We start from the raw sequence: 22,464 nt of genomic DNA, 5'->3' as shown, positions 1-22,464 counted from the left end.
CAAGTTGTCTCCTCCAACAGCAGAACTAATATTCATAAGAGGTTTTATTTGTTTTTGAGAGGTCGCTTTTAGAAATCTTTACTCACTCTTCCGGTTTTCGGGGGAAACTGGTTTGTACCCAGTGTGCCTCCACCACCTGACAGATGCCTGCTGTAGCCAATCAAGACGCTGAGAGAAACTGAGGCGTCGTGCTCACCTGGACCAATGAGAACGCCAGCTGGGAGAAACTTTCCTTTTATGGACAACGCAGCCAATCCCCTGTGCGTGAATAAAACCTATGCAGTTTGGCTCTAGATGCTGCATTCACCGAGCTCAGCTGGGCAAAGAACAACTCTGCCTACTTCTCCGACAGACACACCCGAGACACACCTGCACAGGTAAGAACCAGCGCTCCGGTTTCTGACAAGTTTAAAGAGAATTGTCTCAAAACTAAACAGATTTATTGATCAGGCTCATTAACACTGACTCACTTCAGGTGTGTAGCAGGCAGGTGATGACGGCATTCAAATGCGTTTTGAATTTCAATTTGAATCATTCTGCGACACCTTAAACAGCACATTTTAACAGAAAAGTCGTTTTCTGTTTTTCTTTTACCAAATATTGAACTACTTCCAGTTCAATATTATTTAAGTCTGTCTCTAATATGGCACACAAACGGGCTCAGTTCCTTAAGAGTAAAATAAAACATTTTCATTGAAGTGTAACTGAAGGATATTTTCTTGTGAAGTCGCTAGAGTAATTAAAATAAGTGCTTAAGAGTTTGTGCAAATTCCACATTGATCATGATAGGTGTTGCATCACTAGAGGGGCACTTATTTCGTTTGTTAAAATCCCTTAGTCTTATATTTTTTTTAAAAACAACGTTGTCAACAAAAGCAGAGCTTAGCATCTGTATTAAAACTTGTGCTTCATATTGGCATTAATAACTGGTTATCATTTTTTCAAGATTTAAGGTGGTTTTGGACCATAGACTATTTACTAAGAACACCAAAATAAAAATGTATGTTATGGGGGTAAAACAAGTCCTCATCTTGTTGGTTTTCTTTCAGAAATGGAAGACGACATTGCAGCCCTCGTTGTTGATAATGGCTCTGGTATGTGCAAGGCTGGTTTCGCCGGAGACGATGCCCCCCGCGCTGTGTTCCCCTCCATTGTCGGTCGCCCCAGACATCAGGTACCAACATCAGAATGACTGTGACCTGCTTCTTATGACTTAAAATCCCACCAGCAGTTAAATGCAGTGTAGCATCTGACTGTAAATGTTTGTGTGTGCAGGGTGTGATGGTAGGAATGGGACAGAAGGACAGCTATGTGGGAGACGAGGCCCAGAGCAAGAGGGGTATCCTAACCCTGAAGTACCCCATCGAGCACGGCATCGTCACCAACTGGGATGACATGGAGAAGGTGAAGACATTTCCATCATGTTTAACTGAGTTCACTCAAATGGACCTCAGATCAAGATCAAAGGCTGTTTATGCTCGCCTGCAGTCGAGTGATGGGAGGTTCAGAGAGTTGTATTACTGTAGTGTGGAAATCTCCTGCACTGTCAACTAGAAATACTGAACTACAGGTAAAATTAGTTTGAAAGAAATCTGAACTTTAAGCTTCAGATAATCAAACTTTTCCTGGCAAGTTTGACATTTTCATTCATTAACAGATTTAAATGTCAAATTGGTTTAATTGACCAGCATGAAGGTCTCAATCTGGTGAACATCATGCAGAAAGTTATGTATTTTTCTGAATGTTTAGCCACATCAGAACATGACATCTAGTCAGACCTTTACTGAGACCTCTCTCATCCATTTGATGAATAAGTGGTTCCTGTCCAAATAAGTGTAGACATCACTTTGTGTACATTTAGTCATGGATGATCTCTGAAAAGGCCTACCAGACGCGTGTCCGGTGGCCTTTACCAGAAAATCCTTTCAAAAGTATTATGTAGTACCAAACGTGTTCATATTGCTAATGGTTTGGGTCCCTGTTGGTGACGATAGAAGGATATTGTAATAGTTAAATGGAATTTGTGTCATAAACTAATCTGCTCTCCTGTCTTTCAGATCTGGCATCACACCTTCTACAATGAACTCCGTGTTGCACCTGAGGAGCACCCAGTTCTGCTGACCGAGGCGCCACTCAACCCCAAGGCCAACAGGGAGAAGATGACACAGGTGTGTGCACGCTTTGTTCACAATCTGAGTCTGAGGTTTTTTTTTTTTTTTTAGTTGTACTGCCCTTTTCTAGGAAAACTGTTTAAAGGCCTCAACTCTGATACCTGTTCTCTTTGGTACAGATCATGTTCGAGACGTTCAACTGCCCTGCCATGTATGTGGCCATCCAGGCCGTCCTGTCTCTGTACGCCTCTGGTCGTACCACAGGTGAGAAATTAAAACATATGACTGCAACATCTATCTGCCGTTTAAAAGGATTGAGGCCAAACCAATTTCAGTGTTGCTCACCAAATGGACCTCAGTATTTTGGTTTTTCCATAACATGCATTTAAATCTGGTGCTTCTTGTCTTGCAGGTATTGTGATGGACTCTGGTGACGGTGTCAGCCACACTGTGCCCATCTACGAGGGTTACGCTCTGCCTCACGCCATCATCCGTCTGGATCTGGCTGGTAGAGATCTGACTGACTATCTGATGAAGATCCTCACTGAGAGAGGCTACAGCTTCACCACCACCGGTACAAATTTGACTTCCTAAAACCAGGCCCAATTGTAATCTGGCGCGTCTAATTGAACAAGTACAACCTCAAAAAGTTCCTGAATATTTGTTAATTGTTTGTCAGTTTTGTAACGCATTCCTTCTCCCTTGAACTCCAGCTGAGCGTGAAATTGTGCGTGACATTAAGGAGAAGCTGTGCTACGTGGCTCTGGACTTTGATCAGGAGATGCAGACAGCAGCTTGCTCTTCCTCCCTGGAGAAGAGCTACGAACTCCCTGACGGACAGGTCATAACTATCGGCAATGAAAGGTTCCGATGCCCCGAGGCACTCTTCCAGCCTTCTTTCCTTGGTGGGTTACAATCATTAACAGACTGTTTCACGAGAGAAAAGGATTTAAAAAACAGTGCTGCGAGAACTAAACATTTTATGATTTAAAAAAACTGCATTACATTAGAGTCTGAGCTTTCCTCCTCTATGGCTTGGTTTTAGTGTAAATCCAGATCTTGCTTTAGTTCTGGTAGTTTTTAAAAAATTTTTTAAAGATCTTATACAGTTTCTGTTTTCAGTAAGTGAATAATTTGGGTGCCATCAAATATTGTTTGTTGTTTTCAAGTGTACTAACACAAAGTGGTCTGTGTGTGTGTGTTAAGGAATGGAATCTACTGGAATCCATGAGACAACCTACAACAGCATCATGAAGTGCGACGTGGACATCCGTAAGGACCTGTACGCCAACACCGTGCTGTCCGGTGGCACCACCATGTACCCCGGCATCGCTGACCGCATGCAGAAAGAGATCTCCGCCCTGGCCCCAGCCACCATGAAAATCAAGGTAAACATTTTGAATGAATCGATTCACTATTATATATATATATATATATATATATATATATATATATATATATATATATATATATATATATATATATATATATATATATATATATATATATATATATATATATATATATATATATATAAACGTTTCATTAATCTTTAACTTAAATAATCCATCCTGTCTGTTTTATTTACAACATACCTGTTTTCTCCTCCCCTCCAGATCATCGCTCCCCCAGAGAGGAAGTACTCTGTCTGGATCGGCGGCTCCATCCTGGCGTCCCTCTCCACCTTCCAGCAGATGTGGATCAGCAAGCAGGAGTATGACGAGTCCGGCCCCGCCATTGTCCACCGCAAGTGCTTCTAGAAAGCTCCACATCCTCCTTCCCAGCGGGGAAGTAGCAATGCTTTTCAGCTGTTCCATACAACTACAACCATATCTCGTTCATCTTGTATGAACAGACTCAAAGATCGGAAATGCCAAAACAAGATGAATGGAGATACTGTTTACATTTTAATTTCCTAGCTCCTTGCCAAAACTTCCTGCAAACACCATTTCTGATCATGTTCCGCTAACTCTGCTTATGACTTTCACGCCCTCTCATGATCAACTAATGACGGTCAACGGGTGCACTGTCTTTTTCTATTGGTCTTTCTACCTCTTTTATAAATCCAGTGCACAAAATTGCAAATCAATATCTGGCTATTGTATCAGTATTCCAAAGGAGTGTCTTCCTAATAAATGCCAACATTTGATGTTTACAGCTTTTCTAATGTCATTATTTGCTGTTGAATTTCACATGTAAAAAGAGTCCAGTCACAGGTAAAAGTCCAACAATCAAAACCCTTGTTAATTAAAAGTACTAATAATGCTCAGTTTGCAGAAAGGACCATTTTGGAATATTATATATGTATATATTATAGGACTCTATCATTGCAGTTCTATACATGCTAAACTCCATAACTGGTGAGGCATATCTTGTAGCTATGTTTGTGAAGATGATGATGAAGAAGTCTCCGGAGACACCAGCTTGTCTATAATAAGGTTTATTACAAACAGCATAGTATCAGACACCAACACGGGCCATACGAGGTTCAGAGCCAATTGTGGAAGTCCCCTGAACAGTCTTTGTGCATGCAATTTATAGAAGAAAGTGTGTGTGTGTGCTCACAGGAGGTAATCAATGACAATGTATGCCTCACTAAGTGACATGTGTCCGGTCATAGGGGCCCCCTAATGTATTTCGGAGGTTTTTATACAACCTCCGATTGCCCACCATATGGCCCCTGAACGACATCTTCCCTGCACTCTCTGACCTCATAGAGTAACTAACTGAACAGATTTAATACACCACCCTGGGAAAACTGCAAGCAAAAATTGTGCTTTGATTCCAACTCTTTACATTGCAACTAAACAATATGCTTCGAAAAAAATACTTATGTATGAAATTAGAGCTACCTTTATTTATCCCTGTGGGTAAATTCAGTAGTTAAAGCAGCAACAGAATAAGAATGAAAAACAGGACCGTGTGGTTCACACAGGATATTAAAATGATGTAGAGGTACTGTGAGATTGGTTGTATTAAACAAAATGTATACAAAAACAAAAATAAATGATTACAACAAGAATGGCATCATATTGGATGCACATTCTCTCTGCAGGGACAAACAGCAGTCAGGCTGCAGATCATAGAACAGGAATCACAACACTTTAGAACAAGGTGCTCAGACAGGGCGTCCTCTAGTGGCAGAACATGCTCTGAATATGTAAGATATATTTCTTGATAAAACAAAGGATGACATATATGCTTCAGGGGTGTAGGAGTAGTGACGAGCTTAAAAAAGATGTATGTGGTTTACTAGGACTGGCAGTTTCTTCAATGTTCCATTGTCAATGAACTTGAGAAACATGAGCAAACTATTGCAACTCAAAGCCAGTCAATTTTTGAGGGTGAAAATTAGTTTAGACATGTAAACTGAATAAAGAATACCGTAACTTGCAAAACTGTTTATTTTGATAATGCAAGGTAGAACAAACTTCAGATTAGAAGCATTTATTGTCATTATACATTTACAATTAAAATGTGCCATCAAAACATTCAGAATAGACAACACACAACAAAGACATGCAGCATTCATACAAATAATGAAACAAAGTGCGGGAATTAGTTAATTACTAAAGTAAATATGTATGTGTGTATAATAAATTATATATGTTGCACATTTATGGGTTATTGCGCAGGAAAGGAAGACTAAGCGGCATTAGTGCAAGATCTCAGTTCAGGGCCAGACCTGGGCATAGGCAGTATAGGGGAATACTAAGGGCCCATCTATCCATGGGGGGCGCCGTAAATAGGAGGGAAAAAAGTAGTGTTTTTATTTATTTTTAGTTATTAACGATGTCTGAAACTACGCTCACATTGCATACAGCACCCACAAACTATGGCGCGCATTTGACATAATGAAACGTATTGGTGAGTAAGTAGTGAGTAGAGACTTGCTGAATGGTTTTATTTGGGTTTCCTGCTTTAACCGCATGCATTCTCGCTACATAAGGTACCTGTCTGTGATGCAACGCCTTGTTATACTGCGTTTCTATATAATATTAACGGTTTCTATTCACCCTATTACGCCCCGCCCATTTTTAACAGCTTTTTTCTTCCGCTTTGTGTATGATCTTCCGGTCAGCTAGTTCCGGTTAGCTAGTGTAACCTAACCTTTGCAGTCGATGACACAGGTGGTTAATGAATAATGCTCTTTGAAACACTGTGGCATTGTTGCCCTAATAGTCTCCCTGGGTAGCCAAGGGATGTAAAGCCGCATCCTCTCCTCCATGACCTCTAACCAGAAAAAAATTACCTTGCTGACAAAGGGCTGTGACACCTGAAACCTCTCTGCGATGTCTTGTTGAAGTAGGTTCAGACGAAGCTTCATGAGAGTCATTAAGACCTGATCCCACGGATGAATATGAGAGCTGTTAGAGAAATCACGGGTTAGGTCATCAGCCAAAGAGGTGAAAGCATCCAGATGCAACCCAGTGTAAAGTAGGCTCAGGTTGTCATTTCGCACAAGCTCTTGATATTTTGCAGTGCTCGCTGAGCACTGGGTTGCCTGGTCACACAGCAGAGGTTGGTGAAGTAAAGGTCTTGCAGCATAGTTGTGATCGGTCATGCATTGATCCTCCCACTGCGTTCCGATGTCGCGATGTCCATCACCCTCCGGCTCGAGCTCAGGCTCAGGCTCAGCAGCATTGCTGGTTGATGCCTCTATGAAAATAATGACTCAGTTAAAACTAAGATGTATCCGTGTTGTCATGGCTTAACTAAGGTTAACACTATTTTGAAAACATTTACTCCTAAACTACAATCGTTTAAAACTGTGTTGACAAGCAGTCGATAACAGAATGTTACCACAGCTACTAACTCGCGTTATGGCAAAGTATGTTCTGAGAACTTACCTGATTGCCTAACAAGCTGTCGTCGCGGACGTCGCACCGGAGCTTCATACCCAAGCCATTTCTCGGGATACGGGTGTTGGGTAGTAGGTCTACCATCCACAAAATGAAACGAACAGACAACAGGGTCTTTTTGGAGTTTTTTTTAAGTGAAGTGCCCTCAGCCAAAGACGCCGGTCTTCCTCAACGCTAGGAGGCGGATATAGATGAAACGATGGCCCACAGCATTCAATTCGCTTCTTCCCGTGAGTAAAACACTCTTGCTGAAGAGACAATCTTCTTTTTCTCCAATTGTTATGGCAACCACGGACTGCACAAATTATACTCGTCATTTTACCTGACTTCTTTTTGCCCTTGCTTTTAATGTTAGCGAACGCCTCAGCTGTTCCACCGGAAGTACTAGCACAAAATAAACAAGATGGCTCCGCCCTTGTAACCATGGAGAATAGGGTGAATAGCCATGGCGTCCAGGGCTGGCCCTGGGCATAGGCAGTATTCGTCTTATTCACCTCGAACGTTCCACCGAGCCTGAGGGGTACACTTACCACTTCCGGGAGTTCTCACAACGCGATGGCGCCTCACTGCTGTGTTCCCCAATGCACATCATCAAAAAGGAAAAAATCTAACCGAGGACAAACTTTTCACCGTTTCCCCATCGATCATGGACTACGTCGGCAATGGATAGTAAAAATCAGAAGGGATCCTGGTCGTAATTTTAAGGTAAGTTTTATTGAGTTTTATATGTCTGCTGCTGTGAGGCTGAGCCGTCTCCATAACTAGCTTGTATCGCTAGCAGCTAGCCAGGCTACTGCTAGCTTGAACTCGCAAGTTTTAGTAGATAGATTAAGGCGGAGAGCCAGGTTGTTGAAATATACAGTCTAGTCCATTAGTAGTATGTTATTAAAATCTACCACCACAAATTCACTAGTATAAGCATATTCTGAGTGTATTGTTTATATTAGCTTCTAGTCACAAGCTAACCTAGGAAACACATCACATCAGTTTTCCTAGCTAGGATGAGGATGTAGGAGTCACATTGAGTCTGATCAATGAAATTATACATGTTAAAATGTTTGTATGATTACATTTTATTAACTGATGCAGATAAACACATACACTGAGTGTGCAGTGAACCTTCCTCAACCCTGGATACACTGCTCCAAGAACTGAGCAACTCTTATCTTATGAATGTTAATACTTAGCTTACCTTATCACTTACCTGATAGTTATACTGTCATTATACTATCATTGTCAACAAGCAATAGCAACATGCACCTAGCGCTGTCTGGCTTTGCTAATTTGAAACAAGATAATACTGTATTTGAGTAGATATCAATGAGGCTTATGTGATATTACATCAACTAGAGATAACATGTTAATGAGATAAAATCAACATGTTATTTTCAGTCAGACAGGGAAAGGTACATCGTTGATAAAACTCATAATGAACATTTAGCAAGCTGGTTTAAACTGTGGCACTGCTCTGCGAACTGAGCAGTTTGCCCACTTAGCACTATGATACCTGTATGTTGTACGGTGACTCATTTTTCCGCACCGAGGGAAAAGACCTAGCCCTCACAAATATGTGTGTTGGGCTCCTATTAACTGTCGATTAAATACATGTTAAGTTTTAAATAAAATCAAACATAGTACAGTCAACAACTCCATATCACAGCTAAGCTTACTACCCCTAGCTGCTACACGCTAGCAGAAACTGAGGTAAATTAGCGTCCATTCTTACCTTCAATGTCGTGGATAAAACCTTCGATCCAGTTACTGTATCCTTTAATTAACACCGCCCGGTGGATGTTGCAGTCGGTACTGGCCCACTGCTCCACATTTTGAATTGTTAATTCTGGCAAACAAGAAAGGTTGGTGGTCCACACTGGAGTTTCCATTGCTGGTGCTGCTGAATCTTCCATAGATCGTATGCGTCGGAGTCAAACTTCCGGGTTTGTGTACCCCTCAGCCTCGTTCGAGTTTCAAAATGGCCGCCAGGTGAATAAGGCGAATAGGCGAATGCTGAGAGCGCATCCACCCATCCGGGGTGCCGTAGATTGCGGAGAAGAAAAACAAAAAGAAAATTGTTTTTAAACTATTAACGATGTTTGAAACAATGCCCCCAAGGGTGGGGATGGCAGCGCATGATTTGGGGGGAGGGGGCACAAGCTAAAATCATGCCTAGGGCAGAAGAATGGTCAGGGCTGATGACGTCATAATAATGGTATTAAGAGGTGGATTTATTCAGGTAGGACACTAATGATGGCCCAAGGGATGAAATGCACAGCTCGCTACTGCCTAAGGGTGGAAATCTTAACAATTAGAAAGTAAACATTTATTTTTAAAGCTAGTTAGCATTTGCTGTCAGTAAACATTTATTGAGGGTTAAGAAGAACAGAACTCTGTCGGAAACCATGCAATCGTTATTTAAGATATTTACCAGGTGAAAATGTTACATTATTATTATTATTATTATTATTATTATTATTATTTGTGATTATGACTCAGTGGGGATCTGAGATAACGATACACTTATCCTTGTATGTCTCTCCTAGTTCCTTTATTTCTTGTTCATGTTTTTCTCCATGATCTCTAATTTTTCCATAAGTCTTTCTCTTTGTGTCTTGATAGATCTTGCAACAGATTGTACTCTTTGCCATGGCTCTCTTCTGTCTCTTGCATTTGTCTTTTCTGCTTTTTCTTCGGGTTCTTTCCTTTCCATTTCCTCCATGTGCTTCTCCACCAACGCTGTAAAGTCTTTGGAGTAGTTCTGTCTGAACTCGTTGAATTCTTCAGCTTGTTTTCTGGCCTCCTCTTCATATTTGTTCTTCATTTCCTCCAGTTCTTTTTTATATTTCTTGTTCCTCCTCCTCCTGTTCTCTTCTCTTTTGATGTTCTTTTTCTATTTTCTGTTCCTGTTTTTCTTTTTCCTGATCGTATTCGTCTTGCAACTTCTGAAGTTTTGTTTGCTCCCCTCGTCGTCTCTTTTCATTTGCTTGATGTTGTTTTTCCCACCATTCTTCTCTCTCCTTCTCCCAGTCTTCTTTTTTCTTTTTCATCTTTTCTTTACTCTGCTCCAACTCTCCTTTAAGTTTTTCCTCCAATTTCTTTCTTTGTAATTTCTTCCTGCCTTTTCTTCTCCATGTCCTCTTTTTTTCTCAGTTCCTCCTACCTCTTTCTCTCCTCTCGTTCCTTCTTGATTTTTTCCTCCATCTCCTGAAGCTGTTTAGCTCTCTTCTGCTCAGTTTCTGCTCTCTCCTGTTCCATTCTTCTCTTCACTTTTTCCATTTCCTCCTCGTGTTTACTTTGCAGCTCCTCCCTCTGTCTCTCAATTTCTTCTTCCTTCTCCTTCAGGATCTTCTCCACCTCCTTCTGTATGGCAGCCTCTGCCTCTTGGAACATCTCGGAGGTGTAGCAGCTGCCGCCATTTTCCTTCAGCATTTTGTTGGACTTCTTCATCAGCTCTGTGACTTGCATGTGGTTTGTCTGATCTTTGTTATTGAAGACCTGGTATCTCCCTCCACAGTCATTTATCAGTTTTTTCAGAAAGTCACCAGACCGTTCTATATAACTCTCTATTGTTTCATCATTCAGATCATCTCCTCTGGTAAATATAATGATGATGAAATCTCCGGATTTCTTTCCAAAACATTTCTTGATCACTTCCACTGAGGTTCTCCACACAAAGCAGGAAGCTCCACCAGGGAAACCCGGCGTCCACACAGCTCTCCCTGATGTTTAACACACTCTGATGAGTTGGAGACTGAAGGAAACTCTGTCAGACCTAAAATGGCCTTGGCTGCTGAAGTCTTCCCTGCTCCTCTCCTCCCACACAGAACCAGGTTTAAAGCTGGTTTGTCTTCAGTGAAGGTCAGTGAGGTATATCTTGTAGCGATGTTTGTGAAGATGATGAAGAAGTCTCAGGAGACACCAGCTTGTATATAATAAGGTTTATTACAACAGCATAGTATCATACACCAACACGGGCAATACGAGGTTCCCAGAGCCAATTGTGGAAGTCTCCTGAACAGTCTTTGTGCATGCCATTTATAGGAAAAATGTGTGTGTGCATCCAAAGTGTGTGTGATCACATGAGGTGGTCAATAACAATGTGTGCCCCACTAAGGTGACCTAGGTAGGGGGGGGGGATAATCATCAAGTTCAAAATTTCAACACACCCATTTGGGACTTGATTAACACTATCAATACAAGAACTTTGACACCAAAAGTAACTGGGCAGTGTCACCTGGATTCTGAAGATAGGATCGACTTAAGCCAGAAGCGTGGTGCTTTCTCTGGCAAACTGAACCTCAAGCTTCATCCTCTGCAGCTTTGCGTTGTTGTTCAGACTTTCATCCACAAGGAACTTTTCAACTTCCCCACTGTCAGTGAAGGGGCCACCTCTAGATTTCAGTGTGTCCAGCATGTCTAGTCTCTTCCTCTCCTTTCTTTGAGCCATCTCCTGTTTCTCGTCTGCCCCACTCCCGAATTTCGCCTTCATGAGTTTACTCCAGTTGAGTTCAACCTCTCTTTTTGCTTGGGCTGCTGCCTTGAAACCTCTGAAGGACGGAATCTGTCCATCCTAAGCTCCTGGCTCTTCTGTAAAATTATTGACCTACTGACTGCGTTCAGTGTGCCTAGCTTCTTCAGTCTGTAGTCCACCTTGCCACATTGTCTCTCCATCCCAATGTTGTGCACAGGGGTGCCATCAATGTTACTAGCCTGTTCACTGACAGGGTAGTCCATTGGGAAGGTCTCCTCGTCAATCCCACAGTCCCTCCTCTGCCTGGCCAGGACAGTCTTCAGATGGGGCTGCATGAGATCTGTCAGCTTCTTCACTTCATCCAAGTGTTCGGCAGCCACGTCTGACACTGAGTTCAGGACCTCTTCCGTGTAGGTCTTCTTTACGCTACTGAAAAGCTTGTCAGACACTACAGGATACTCAGGTGTTGTGAACGTAGTGTAGTTGTCGCTGATTGGCTGGCCCAAGCCTGTATGCAGTCCCTTGTAGAACTCCCTGAGCTGAGTATGGGTAGCATCTTTCTCTATGGTTCTGGCATAGAAGGGCTCCACCAAGTGCACACCCAGGCAGGCAAACACCAAAAGGGCCACTGTGAGGTAGGGAAGCTCGATCACTTCTCTGACGAGGCAGGCCAGGCGGTTGTTTATGTGAGGGTTCTGGCTCAGGAACTCTGTCAGATGGCCAAAGTGGTATATTAGGACTGCTGCTGCCCTGGAGAGACATCCAAACCTGCTGTCTTTGTAGGAAAACAGCACACTGGATACCTGCCTTTGCTCAAGGAAGAGGAGGAATTCCCTGTAGCGGTTCCAGGGTTTGTGGGAATACTCAGGAGCCACCAACTTGAGGCACATGTCCAGTGCCTGTCCAGCCACACTGGCATTCTTGCTGTCTACATCCAGATCCACCAAGAAACTCTGTAGCACTTGCTCCATCTTCATATCGGCCTCCACCAACCGCATCACTTTATTCATGGCACTGCTGAAGCCCAGTGTAGTGTGAGTGCCACAAAAGATCTGACCTGCTGGTGTTTCCAAGTTGTACATCTCTGCCAACAGCTTTGAAAACCCTTGGTTGTGCTCTGTGCTGTCAGTCATATGTGCATCTACAAGTTTATAAACATCCTCCACACTGACTCCTCTGACCGACGCCAGTATTCCGAACCCCATATCCACTTGCATTGCTATGTCCTCAGTGGTCTCTCGATGAATTGGTAAGATAGGCAGAGGAAATGGGCTATCTTGACCCACATGCAGCCCTTGTACCATGAACTGGCCTACACCTTTCTTTGTGGTGCTGTCCGATGCATGTGTGATCATTTTACCTTTCTCCTTCTCCTCCTCAAGCTTTTCCACAACTAGACACAGACTTTGGGCCTCAATTTGCTGTAGAGCTGTCCTTATGCTTCTAGTACTTGGCACTGTATCCTTGTCAAAGACCTCATCAGATTCCCCAGCACTTTTCCAACTTCGTCCAAACATAGTGTTGCCTACTTCAATCACAGCTGAGCTCGCCTCACTGATAGAAAGTCCCTTTCCTGAGAGATTGGCTATAGTTGTATAGAAGTCATCCCGGACTTTTCTCTCGGACAATCGTATGTGTTGAAACTGTTGTGGTAGTACATCTTCATCCATGTCTAGTTCAGCAACATCTGTGAAGAGTTTTTTCCTTCCTTTGGGTTCTGCTCGCACCTCACTCTCTTTACCCTCCTTTTGAAGCTGTGTGTCAGTCTCAGACTCTGTCTCAGTTGATTTGGGGGTGTGCCCTCTTTCTCTTCATCGCTGCTGCAGCTGGATATCTCACCAGTTTCAATCAAGATATCTGTGATATGGTCCAGAGTTTGATATGAGAACTGCTGGTCTCTCTTCCTCTGGTACTCTTCGCTCCTCTCCCTCAACCTTTTGGTTCGCATCATGCTATGGTACCAGACAGGGTCCACACCTTTGGAACAGAACATCCTTCGCTCTGTCTTCTGATCTTCATAGTATTTGTGCTCCATCTCACTCATGCTTACACACCACTCTTTCTCCAGTGATTGCCGCCGTAAAGGGTCATGGGCAAATACATCAAAGAGCTCAGACTTTGTATGAAATAACTCTTTTTATTGTTTGACAGCCAGTGAGTCTTCTTTCCCTGTCTGTCCATACCTCTTTCTGCCCTCACTGAACTGTTTCCAGATCCTTTCTACCTTCCTCTGGATGGTGCTCAAGGAAACACAAAACACAGTGTCGTGGTAGTACTTGGCGTAGACCTGTTTTGCCACCTCCCGTGCTGCCATGTTTGCAGTCACTTTCCAATTGCCCATCTCCAGGTGGTATCATGCTTATGACACTCTGCAATGTGGGGAGTTTTGTGGGTGGTTGGAAGTTCTTGGAGGGAGGAAAGTCAGTATCTGCATTATAAATGTTTCCAGTAGATCTAGTTTTGGACATGCATTTGGGCTCTGCCATGCTTGATGATGTATGTCATCAGACTGATATGACTTCTCTGAAATAGATAAATATTCTAAATTAGATTTAGATTAAGTTACAAGCACTAGGTCTAGGAGAGTGTTAATTAACTTCGGTGCTGCCTACTAATTTAGCTTAATGTAACAGTTAACTAAGTGATTACTGTATAATAATGTTAGCTGGCTAATTTGAGCAAAAACATGTCAAATCAACTGTTGCACTAAGCTAGCTAGCTAGCTAGTTTGAGCTATGTTCTTAACAGATAGAAAGCTAAAAGTATGACTAATATTGGAACCTGACACAAACCAAGCTAAATTATAGTACAATAAATCATATAATAATACAATTAGAATATAATACTTTTGTTTAAAAGGAAAAAACATACCTGGGATAACTTTGTTTAACTGCTTGTCTGATGGTGTGTTGAATATGACTGTCTGCTTGGGGATTTCAACGGTTTGCTTGCAGTCAACCAGCAGCCACAATGTATTATGTAAATGTACTTTATCACATTAGAACATTGCAACATCTGACAGGTGAACCAAAGTGTTCTCTTAAGATTTTATTTCATTTTTAATGATAAAAGGGGGGAAAGGGGGCAAAAAACATGTCCGATTTAGTTTTTTGGGTGGGGTGGGGGGTTTATTTCATGATAGGTACCAACTTCCAATACAAAATATCTCCCAAATGACCCAATGCACCATCACTGAAGTGGGCGTAATCATTTTCCAATTTTTTTATTTTTAGGCCATTTAACCCCCCCTCCCCCCCCCCTACCTAGGTCAGTTCATAGGGGCCCCCTTACATATTCCAGATGTTGTTTTTCACTCTCCTACCACCCAAAATTTCTCTTCCCATGCTATGGCCAGATTTAATACACCACATCAGGAACGTTTCTTTGTTTCCATGAACTATCTTCTCAATCTTCTCCATTAATGAGTCACGGTTGTTGTCAACCATGTTGTAGAGTCTTCCTCCACAGTCTTCAAGCAGCTGATCCACAACGTGAGTCTTTTTCTCTTTGTGTGTCATGATGACCATTGAGTGTTTGAGAGCTTCTGGACCAAACAGACTCAGGATGAACTTCAGAGTTTGTCTGTTCTCTTCAGGGAAATCAGAAGGCTTCACTAACAGCAGCAGGACATGGGGTCCAGGAGGACAAAGACTCAGCGAGTCTTCACCTCTCTTCTCATGCGCTCTTCACAAAGACTGAACATGTCTGCAGTTTTCACTACTGTTAATTGTTTTCCTCTCCATTCTCCATGGGTTTTTACCCAGTGTGTTTTTGAGAACATTTTATGGGAAGGACCACCTTTGCCCTCTCTGATGAAGTTACCAAGTATTTGCTTTTTTTCTCACTTTTTCCTAACAGCACAATCCTGATTGCAGAGGCTATGATACCACAGAAAGAAAAAAAAAATAACATTAATTCAATATTTGGCTGAAACGACTACACTTAGCTTACACGAGGGATATTCTGTCAACTCCGGCATCTCCACCGAAGCACATTTATGACAATGTGTTTTCGCAATAAATAAATATATATAACAAAGAAACAGCAGTTAACAAACATTTTTGTAAAAATAACTATCATTTGGGATGTATTTGGGTTAATACTGGACAAAAAGATGCTACCAATACATAAGTTTGCAGCTTGACCCAAACGTGTTAACAGCTCTGGATGTTGAAGGTTCTTCTCCTTCAAGTATCTGTCTCTACATTTTCTGATCATGTCTTGTTATCAGGATGTTTCCATGTATTGTCTCATTAAACCTGGACTCTTCTTTAAGAGTGTTGATATCAGAACCAGTGAATGATCAAATGACTGATCACTGAAGCGTCCCAGGACTCAGCAGAGTCTCAGTTTGTGTTCCTCAGTGAAGTCTTCAGGCTGTAGAACCAGCAGGAACACATGAGGTCCAGGATCAGAGAGACTCACACAGCCGTTCACATGTTCTGTCAGTTTGTGTTCAGAGATGTTGGTGTGCAGCAGATCTGGGGTGTTGATCACAACTGGTCTTTTCCCCTCCAGCTCTCCACTTTCTCTCAGACAGCAGTCTGGATCTTGCTCAGTGTTGAACACAGTCCCTCCCAGTTGGAAGTTCCCCACAGAACTCCTCTCACATCAGCTGTTCCCAAGCAGAGCAACCCTCAGCTCAGACACTGTGAAACACAAAGAGTTAGAAAAGGCAAGTACATGCAGACTTCCATGTATTCATTTCTAGTTTCATTGCTGTTTAACCTAAAGGGTTTTGTGATTACAGTAGATTTTACCTACAAAATACTGAACACTCAGGTGTTCTTAAAGCAGACTAACACAGTTCAGTTTGACTCACTGTTAGGTGGCTGCAACTCATAGCTGCTCCAGCACTTTGGAGGATTCGGTTTTTCTGTCATTGGAAAGAGACAACATTTGATTATTAATTACATGTTATTTAAAATAGACAATACAGTGGTCTACAACATTGAACCAGATAGGAAACCGACACATGGAAAACCTACCAGAACCCAACATCAACAAAAAAGAGACGAAATCCGGGCAGTGACCCTAGGACCGCCAAGCAGCTGCAATGCATTTCTTTATTAAAACACCACACACGTTTTTGTTTAATCTTCTCCCAAAATACAAGTAACTACTGGTATTTTAATTTGGGATTAATGTGAGTTCTCCTCCCTCAGGTGGGCACCGCTTGTTAACAAAACATCTAAATAAATTCAAAACTACAAAAATTCTAAAACACAGTCATACAACGCCGTAGTGTTGCCATAGCAGCAACGACAGCTCTAAACAGGCGTATATGAACTGCAATAACAGATATTTGAAAAATGTAATCACCAAAACAACATTTTAAAAGGAAATGGTCACAAATATGGTCAAAAATATACAGCCTATATAACGTAAATTGTATGGCGTCTGCGCGAGTGTGTCTTATAGGCTAAAGGTCTTGATACAGATAAAACATACATTTTCCTCGTTCGAAGTACTATGAAAACACATGCCCACTTGCTCCTTTCTTGATACTGTATCTGAAATGGTGCTTCCACACTTCACTTGGATTTAGGAATCATGATATAAACATTTTAAAAGTCGAGTCAGTATATCTCTTCATTTCAGAGAGTTTAAGAGATTAAACAACGAGTGAAAACATGAGCACCTCTCGGTTCAGACTGAAACACAGAACATGTTTTCTGATGGGTGTTCCTGCTTCATAGAGCCCGTAAAGAGGACTGGTCATAACATTCACAACACACTGAGGACATACTGCTGCAGAATTTTATCCCACTGTAAATCTATTCATCTGTAGTCATTAGCACGTGTTGTTTAAAGTGACTGACCTGCATGAAGTCTTGCTTCAGCACTGCTGGAAGTAAAGAAACGGGTCTGCTCGACGACAGCTATAGATTGCAGCAGTGTAAAGCAAGTAGTAGTTGGATTTAGTGTCTTCCTTGCTAATAATTGTTGCACAAGTTGTTTAGCACATGTTGATATGTAGGCCTATATTATATTGGGCTCTATGTTGAACATCTTAAATATAAACTCAAAATTATGAAATGCATATAATCAAATGTTCTGCAGCAGTAGAATATTCAATCTAACTTTCTCATCTTCTTATTAACAAAGAACATTTTATATAAGTCACATTAATAATAATTATATATAAAATACTAAGGCTATGCTTAAAACCTACTGTAATGGGATGTACTGTATAGCTGGTAATTTAGAGATCATTATGCATACATTTAAACCTGCTACAAGAATTAATTTGTCTATATTTCAAATGCATTCCATTTCATCAAGAGCAAAGATGAAGAGAACATCTGAGAAGCAGCTTCACTTATTATGTTGGAGCTCTACCTGCTGGACATCACAATGAACACACAGGGTGGTCAAAAAGATGGGGGTCAACGTTTCAGTTTCATTCCATTTTGACACATTTTTGAAAACTTGGCTCCTTTTCTCAAGACACTTTTCAAACACAATTCATAAAACCACACAACCAAGGAGCAAAACATCTCATACATCTTGCAAAACGAAGCAATGCACTCAACACTACAGAAACACCTACCAAAACCAAACTGTTGCACTAAATGGCACAAACTTTTTTCATATTATCAGAGCTTTTGTCCAACCAACTACACACTGTTGTGCTCAATCTAAAACACACTCACCTTCATAGACATACCTTCATATTTTTTTCAGTTGCTAACACTAAAATTACACATAAAAAACACAATTATGTAAAGAGCAAAGAAGCAAAAAGCTCTTTGAGGTTTTCCTTCAAAGAGCAAAACCTCAGCTCACATCTCCAAAACCCGAAACACATTTTCAGCTCTGCACACAATTTGTAATTCAACTTGGCACTTTTTGAAAGACACTGCACACGGTTCTACAAGTAAGACTTAGAAATCTGTCATAGTCACTTGTTTGCCATTTCCAAAATACTGCCATTAAAAAAATGGTACACACATGAACCAGTCAAGAAATACACATGCCAACTGACCATAGACATCAAACTGCTTTATTACTGACTCATCAACCAGGATGTAAGCACTAGAAAAATGCTCCACGTAAGAACTGTTTACAACAACAATGGATATATGGACATAGCAGGAAGAGGAAGAGGGAGGATAAGAGTGAGAGGGAGGATAAGAGGGAGAGGGAGGATGAACTGAAATCAGTTGAAGAGTTATTTGCAGCATAATGGTTGAAGCAGTATGACAGTCAGGCCTACAGGTGCAGGCTTCTTCTGCATGTGCATGAGGAGCTGTGGTCAGACCCAGGTGGTAAAATGCAGCCTGAGCACTTTTCTTTCCTCTGTTTTTTAAAATATTTTCTTTTTCCTCAAAGTGTTCCTTTCCATTTACTGTAGGCATCATTTTTGTAACTCTATCATGTGCATGAATGTTGCACCAATCCATTTTGGATCAAAGTAAAAGTATAACAAGAGTATATTTTTGTTTCTGCACATATTTCTGTAGACCTGAACCATCTTTATATCCAGAATTCTATAGATACAGAACGCCATGAAAGACGAGTGTGCTTTATATGGCTACAATGTTTGGAAACATGCAGCTTTCGCTCAAACCAGAGTAGCAGAGAGTGTTCCACTGACACGCTACTCTGTATTTACGAGTTGTCGGTCTTAATGATTAGTATAATGTATTTTGAATTAAGGTTCCAGTTTCAATAAAACATGTACTATTTACACCTACAATATGTTTAAGAGGCTTGCAATTTAGAACTAGTAAACCTTATTTTATTGGGTTACTCTTTTCCTGTCTATTTGGTGCTGTCCACCTGGTATTTCCCTCTCAAAATATGATGACCATCAGAGTTAGCATTCTTAACTTATAGGCTATTATGCCACTTATCCCCCTTTCAGAATTTGACCGTATCAGAGAAGAGGTATGCCTATGTCTAAAGAAATCGGATTTGCAATAGAACTGTACCAGATATTTCCATACAACTACTGGTTAGTGTTCAATAGCACCCTAGACAATTCAGTAATGGTGTATTTTTTAAGGATTTCAGTTTTTCTGATAAATGAGTCCTATGCTCCTATCACCAAAAAGTACAATTTCCGTCTAAACTAAAGCTAAGTTTACAGGACTAGAATTCAGTATTTTTTTTACTGTAAATTATTGTTTGAACATTTGGTGATGTAAGAGAGCCACCTGGTTCATACCTCAGCAAATCTGAAGAGGAAAAGGTGATCATTCTCAAGTAAAGGGCTTTTTTGTCACCTTTCCCAAATTCGGCCTGGTCTGATTTGGCTCTTTTTCAGGGATTGGGGTTTCAAGGTTTCAAGGTTTTATTTGTCATATGCACAGCAGATACAGCGTATATGTTGGCAATGAAAATCTTATGTCGCGTGCTCCTCCAACAACTCCACATACATGGTGCAAATAACATAAATAAAATAGTGCAAAAGAGAGAAGAATATTTACAATAACAACAATACAGATTTGAGGATGTGAAATATATACATATGTGGAATACATTGAGAGTATTTAAACACTTTACACTGTTGAATGAGGAGGTATGGACAGATGCATATATTATGTATAGCAGATGTATATGGCAGATATGTACAATATATAGATATGTGTACTATAAACAGATGTGTATGGCAGATGTGTATAATATATAATATATATATGTATGTGTGTGTACTATAAAAAGATGTGAGTAGACATTCACACAGCTCAGGAGTTCAGCAGTCTTATAGCCTGTGGTATAAAACTGTCTCTGAGTCTGGTGGTCTTGGTCCGGATGCTGCGGTACCGTCTGCCAGACGGCAGCAGACAGAACAGATTGTTGCTGGGGTGATGGGGGTCCTTTAATATCCTACCGGCCTTCTTCCTACACCGCTGGGTGTAGAGGTCCTCCATGGATGGCAGCTCCGTCCTGGTGATGTGCTGAGCAGTTTTCACCACCCTCTGTAGAGTTTTACGGTTGAGGGCGGTGCAACTGCCATACCAGGCGGTGATGCAGCCAGTCAGGATACTCTCGATGGTGCACCTGTAGAAGTTGCAGAGTATCCTGGAGTCCATGTTGAACTTCCGCAGCCTGCGGAGGAAGAAGAGCCGCTGTCGAGCCGTCTTGGATATGACCCTGGTGTGATGTGTCCATGTCAGGTCCTCACTGATGTTTACCCCGAGGAACCTGAAGCTGCTGACTCTCTCCACAGGAGTCCCGTCGATGGTGATGGGTGTGTGTGCCTCTCTCTGCCTCTTCCTGTAGTCCACAATCAGCTCCTTTGTTTTGCTGACGTTGAGATGGAGGTTGTTGTCCTGGCACCAAGATGTCAGGGCTCTGACCTCCTCTCTGTACGCCGTCTCGTCGCCGTCTGTGATCAGGCCGATGACGGTCGTGTCGTCAGCAAACTTGATGATGGTGTTGGAGCTGTGTGTGGCCACGCAGTCGTGCGTGAACAGGGAGTAGAGGAGAGGGCTGAGCACACAACCCTGAGGGGCTCCGGTGTTGAGGGTCAAGGTGGAGGATGTGATGTTCCCCATCCGCACTGCCTGGGATCTGCCCGTCAGGAAGCTCATGATCCAGTCACAGAGGGCGCTGTTGAGCCCAAGGTCCCTGAGCTTAATGATGAGCTTGGAGGGCACAATGGTGTTGAATGCTGAACTGTAGTCAATGAACAGCATTCTCACATAAGTGTTCCTCTGGTCCAGGTGGGAGAGGGCAGTGTGGAGGGTGAGGGAGATGGCATCATCCGTGGACCTGTTTGCTCTGTAGGCAAACTGCAGGGGGTCCAGTGAGTCAGGGAGGGAGGAGGTGATAAAAGTTTTGACTAACCGCTCAAAGCACTTCATGATGATGGAGGTGAGTGCAACTGGGCGGTAGTCATTGAGGCAGATGGGTTTTGTCTTTTTGGGGACAGGGACAATGATGGACTCTTTAAAGCATGTGGGGACTACAGACTGGAGCAGTGACCTATTGAAAATGTCTGTGAACACATCTGCCAGCTGAACTGCACACACCTTGAGAGCACGGCCAGGGATGCCATCAGGTCCTGGAGCCCTGTGTGCGTTGATCCTTTTCAGAGATCTACACACATCTGCACTGGTTAAAACCAGTGAGCAGGGATCCTGGGCCTTTTGTGCCTCCACAGCCGGGGGCTTCTCAAAGCGTGCATAAAATGTGTTCAGTTCATCTGGGAGAGATGCAGACACTTCCTCAGCACCACTCGTTGTCCTTTTGTAGTCTGTTATTGTTTTTAGTCCAGACCACATATTTCTGGCGTTGGAGCCCTTGTAGTTCGACTCCACCTTGTCCCTGTATTGTCTTTTCGCCCTGCTAATAGCTCTCCGGAGTGCATACCTGGAATTCCTGTACTCATCCAAATCACCGCCGCTGTGCGCGATGGCCCGTGCTTTAAGTTTAGCCGATGTAGCAAATGACCGCGTCAGTGTGTGTGTTTATATCGTCCTCCTCAAACTCACACCACTCCGTGATGCCAAAGCAGTGGCGGAGAGCAGAGTCAGACTGCTCGGACCAACGCTGCACTGTCCTTGTCACAGGTCGGTCCCTCTTCAGTCTCTGCCGGTAAACGGGGAGCAGAAGAAGAGCTATGTGGTCTGACTTGCCGAAGGGGGGGCGGGGGAGGGCTTTATATCCATGCCGGAAAGGAGTGTAAACATGGTCCAGTGTATTTCCACCGCGCGTGGGGCAGCTGACGTGCTGATAGTATTTCGGCAGGACTTTCTTCATGTTGGCTCTGTTAAAATCCCCGGCCACAATAAATGCGGCCTCTGGCCGAGAAGTCTCTGTCCTGTCGATAATCCCATACAGCTCCTCCAGCGCTGTGTTGTTGTCAGCGTGCGGCGGAACATACACTGCTGTTAGAACAACAGATGTGAACTCCCTCGGCAGATAAAAAGGCCGGCATCCGATCATGATGTGCTCTAGGCTGGGAGAACAGTCCGAAGAAATGATCTCCACATCTGAGCACCAGTTGTTGTTAATCATGAAGCAGACACCTCCTCCCTTGCTCTTCCCTGAGTTTAGTTCTAAAGAACAA

At 42.4% G+C, this 22,464-nt stretch overlaps 1 protein-coding gene across 1 annotated transcript; it reads left to right on the top strand.

The window, feature by feature from the left end:
• Positions 1-275: 275 nt before the first annotated feature.
• Positions 276-4,266, top strand: LOC134873842 (actin, cytoplasmic-like). Its single transcript, XM_063897722.1, has 9 exons — positions 276-377; positions 1,050-1,174; positions 1,276-1,404; positions 2,058-2,168; positions 2,291-2,375; positions 2,524-2,685; positions 2,825-3,016; positions 3,318-3,499; positions 3,728-4,266. The coding sequence occupies exons 1-9, from the start codon at positions 278-280 to the stop codon at positions 3,869-3,871; spliced, it is 1,230 nt and encodes a 409-aa protein (XP_063753792.1). The 5' UTR covers positions 276-277; the 3' UTR covers positions 3,872-4,266.
• Positions 4,267-22,464: the final 18,198 nt, after the last annotated feature.

This window comes from Eleginops maclovinus, chromosome 12, assembly GCF_036324505.1.
Source record: "Eleginops maclovinus isolate JMC-PN-2008 ecotype Puerto Natales chromosome 12, JC_Emac_rtc_rv5, whole genome shotgun sequence".
In the NCBI taxonomy this organism is placed as follows: Eukaryota; Metazoa; Chordata; class Actinopteri; order Perciformes; family Eleginopidae; genus Eleginops; species Eleginops maclovinus.
This window is presented reverse-complemented; position numbering and strand designations above follow the sequence as displayed.

What these genes read in the sequence shown, in the direction of transcription:
- LOC134873842 (XM_063897722.1), top strand. Translation starts at nt 278, where the DNA reads ATGCAGTTTGGCTCTAGATGCTGCATTCACCGAGCTCAGCTGGGCAAA. An exon ending in CCCGAGACACACCTGCACAG is followed by an intron (nt 378 to 1,049) that starts GTAAGAACCAGC and finishes GTTTTCTTTCAG; the next exon opens with AAATGGAAGACGACATTGCA. An exon ending in TCGGTCGCCCCAGACATCAG is followed by an intron (nt 1,175 to 1,275) that starts GTACCAACATCA and finishes TTGTGTGTGCAG; the next exon opens with GGTGTGATGGTAGGAATGGG.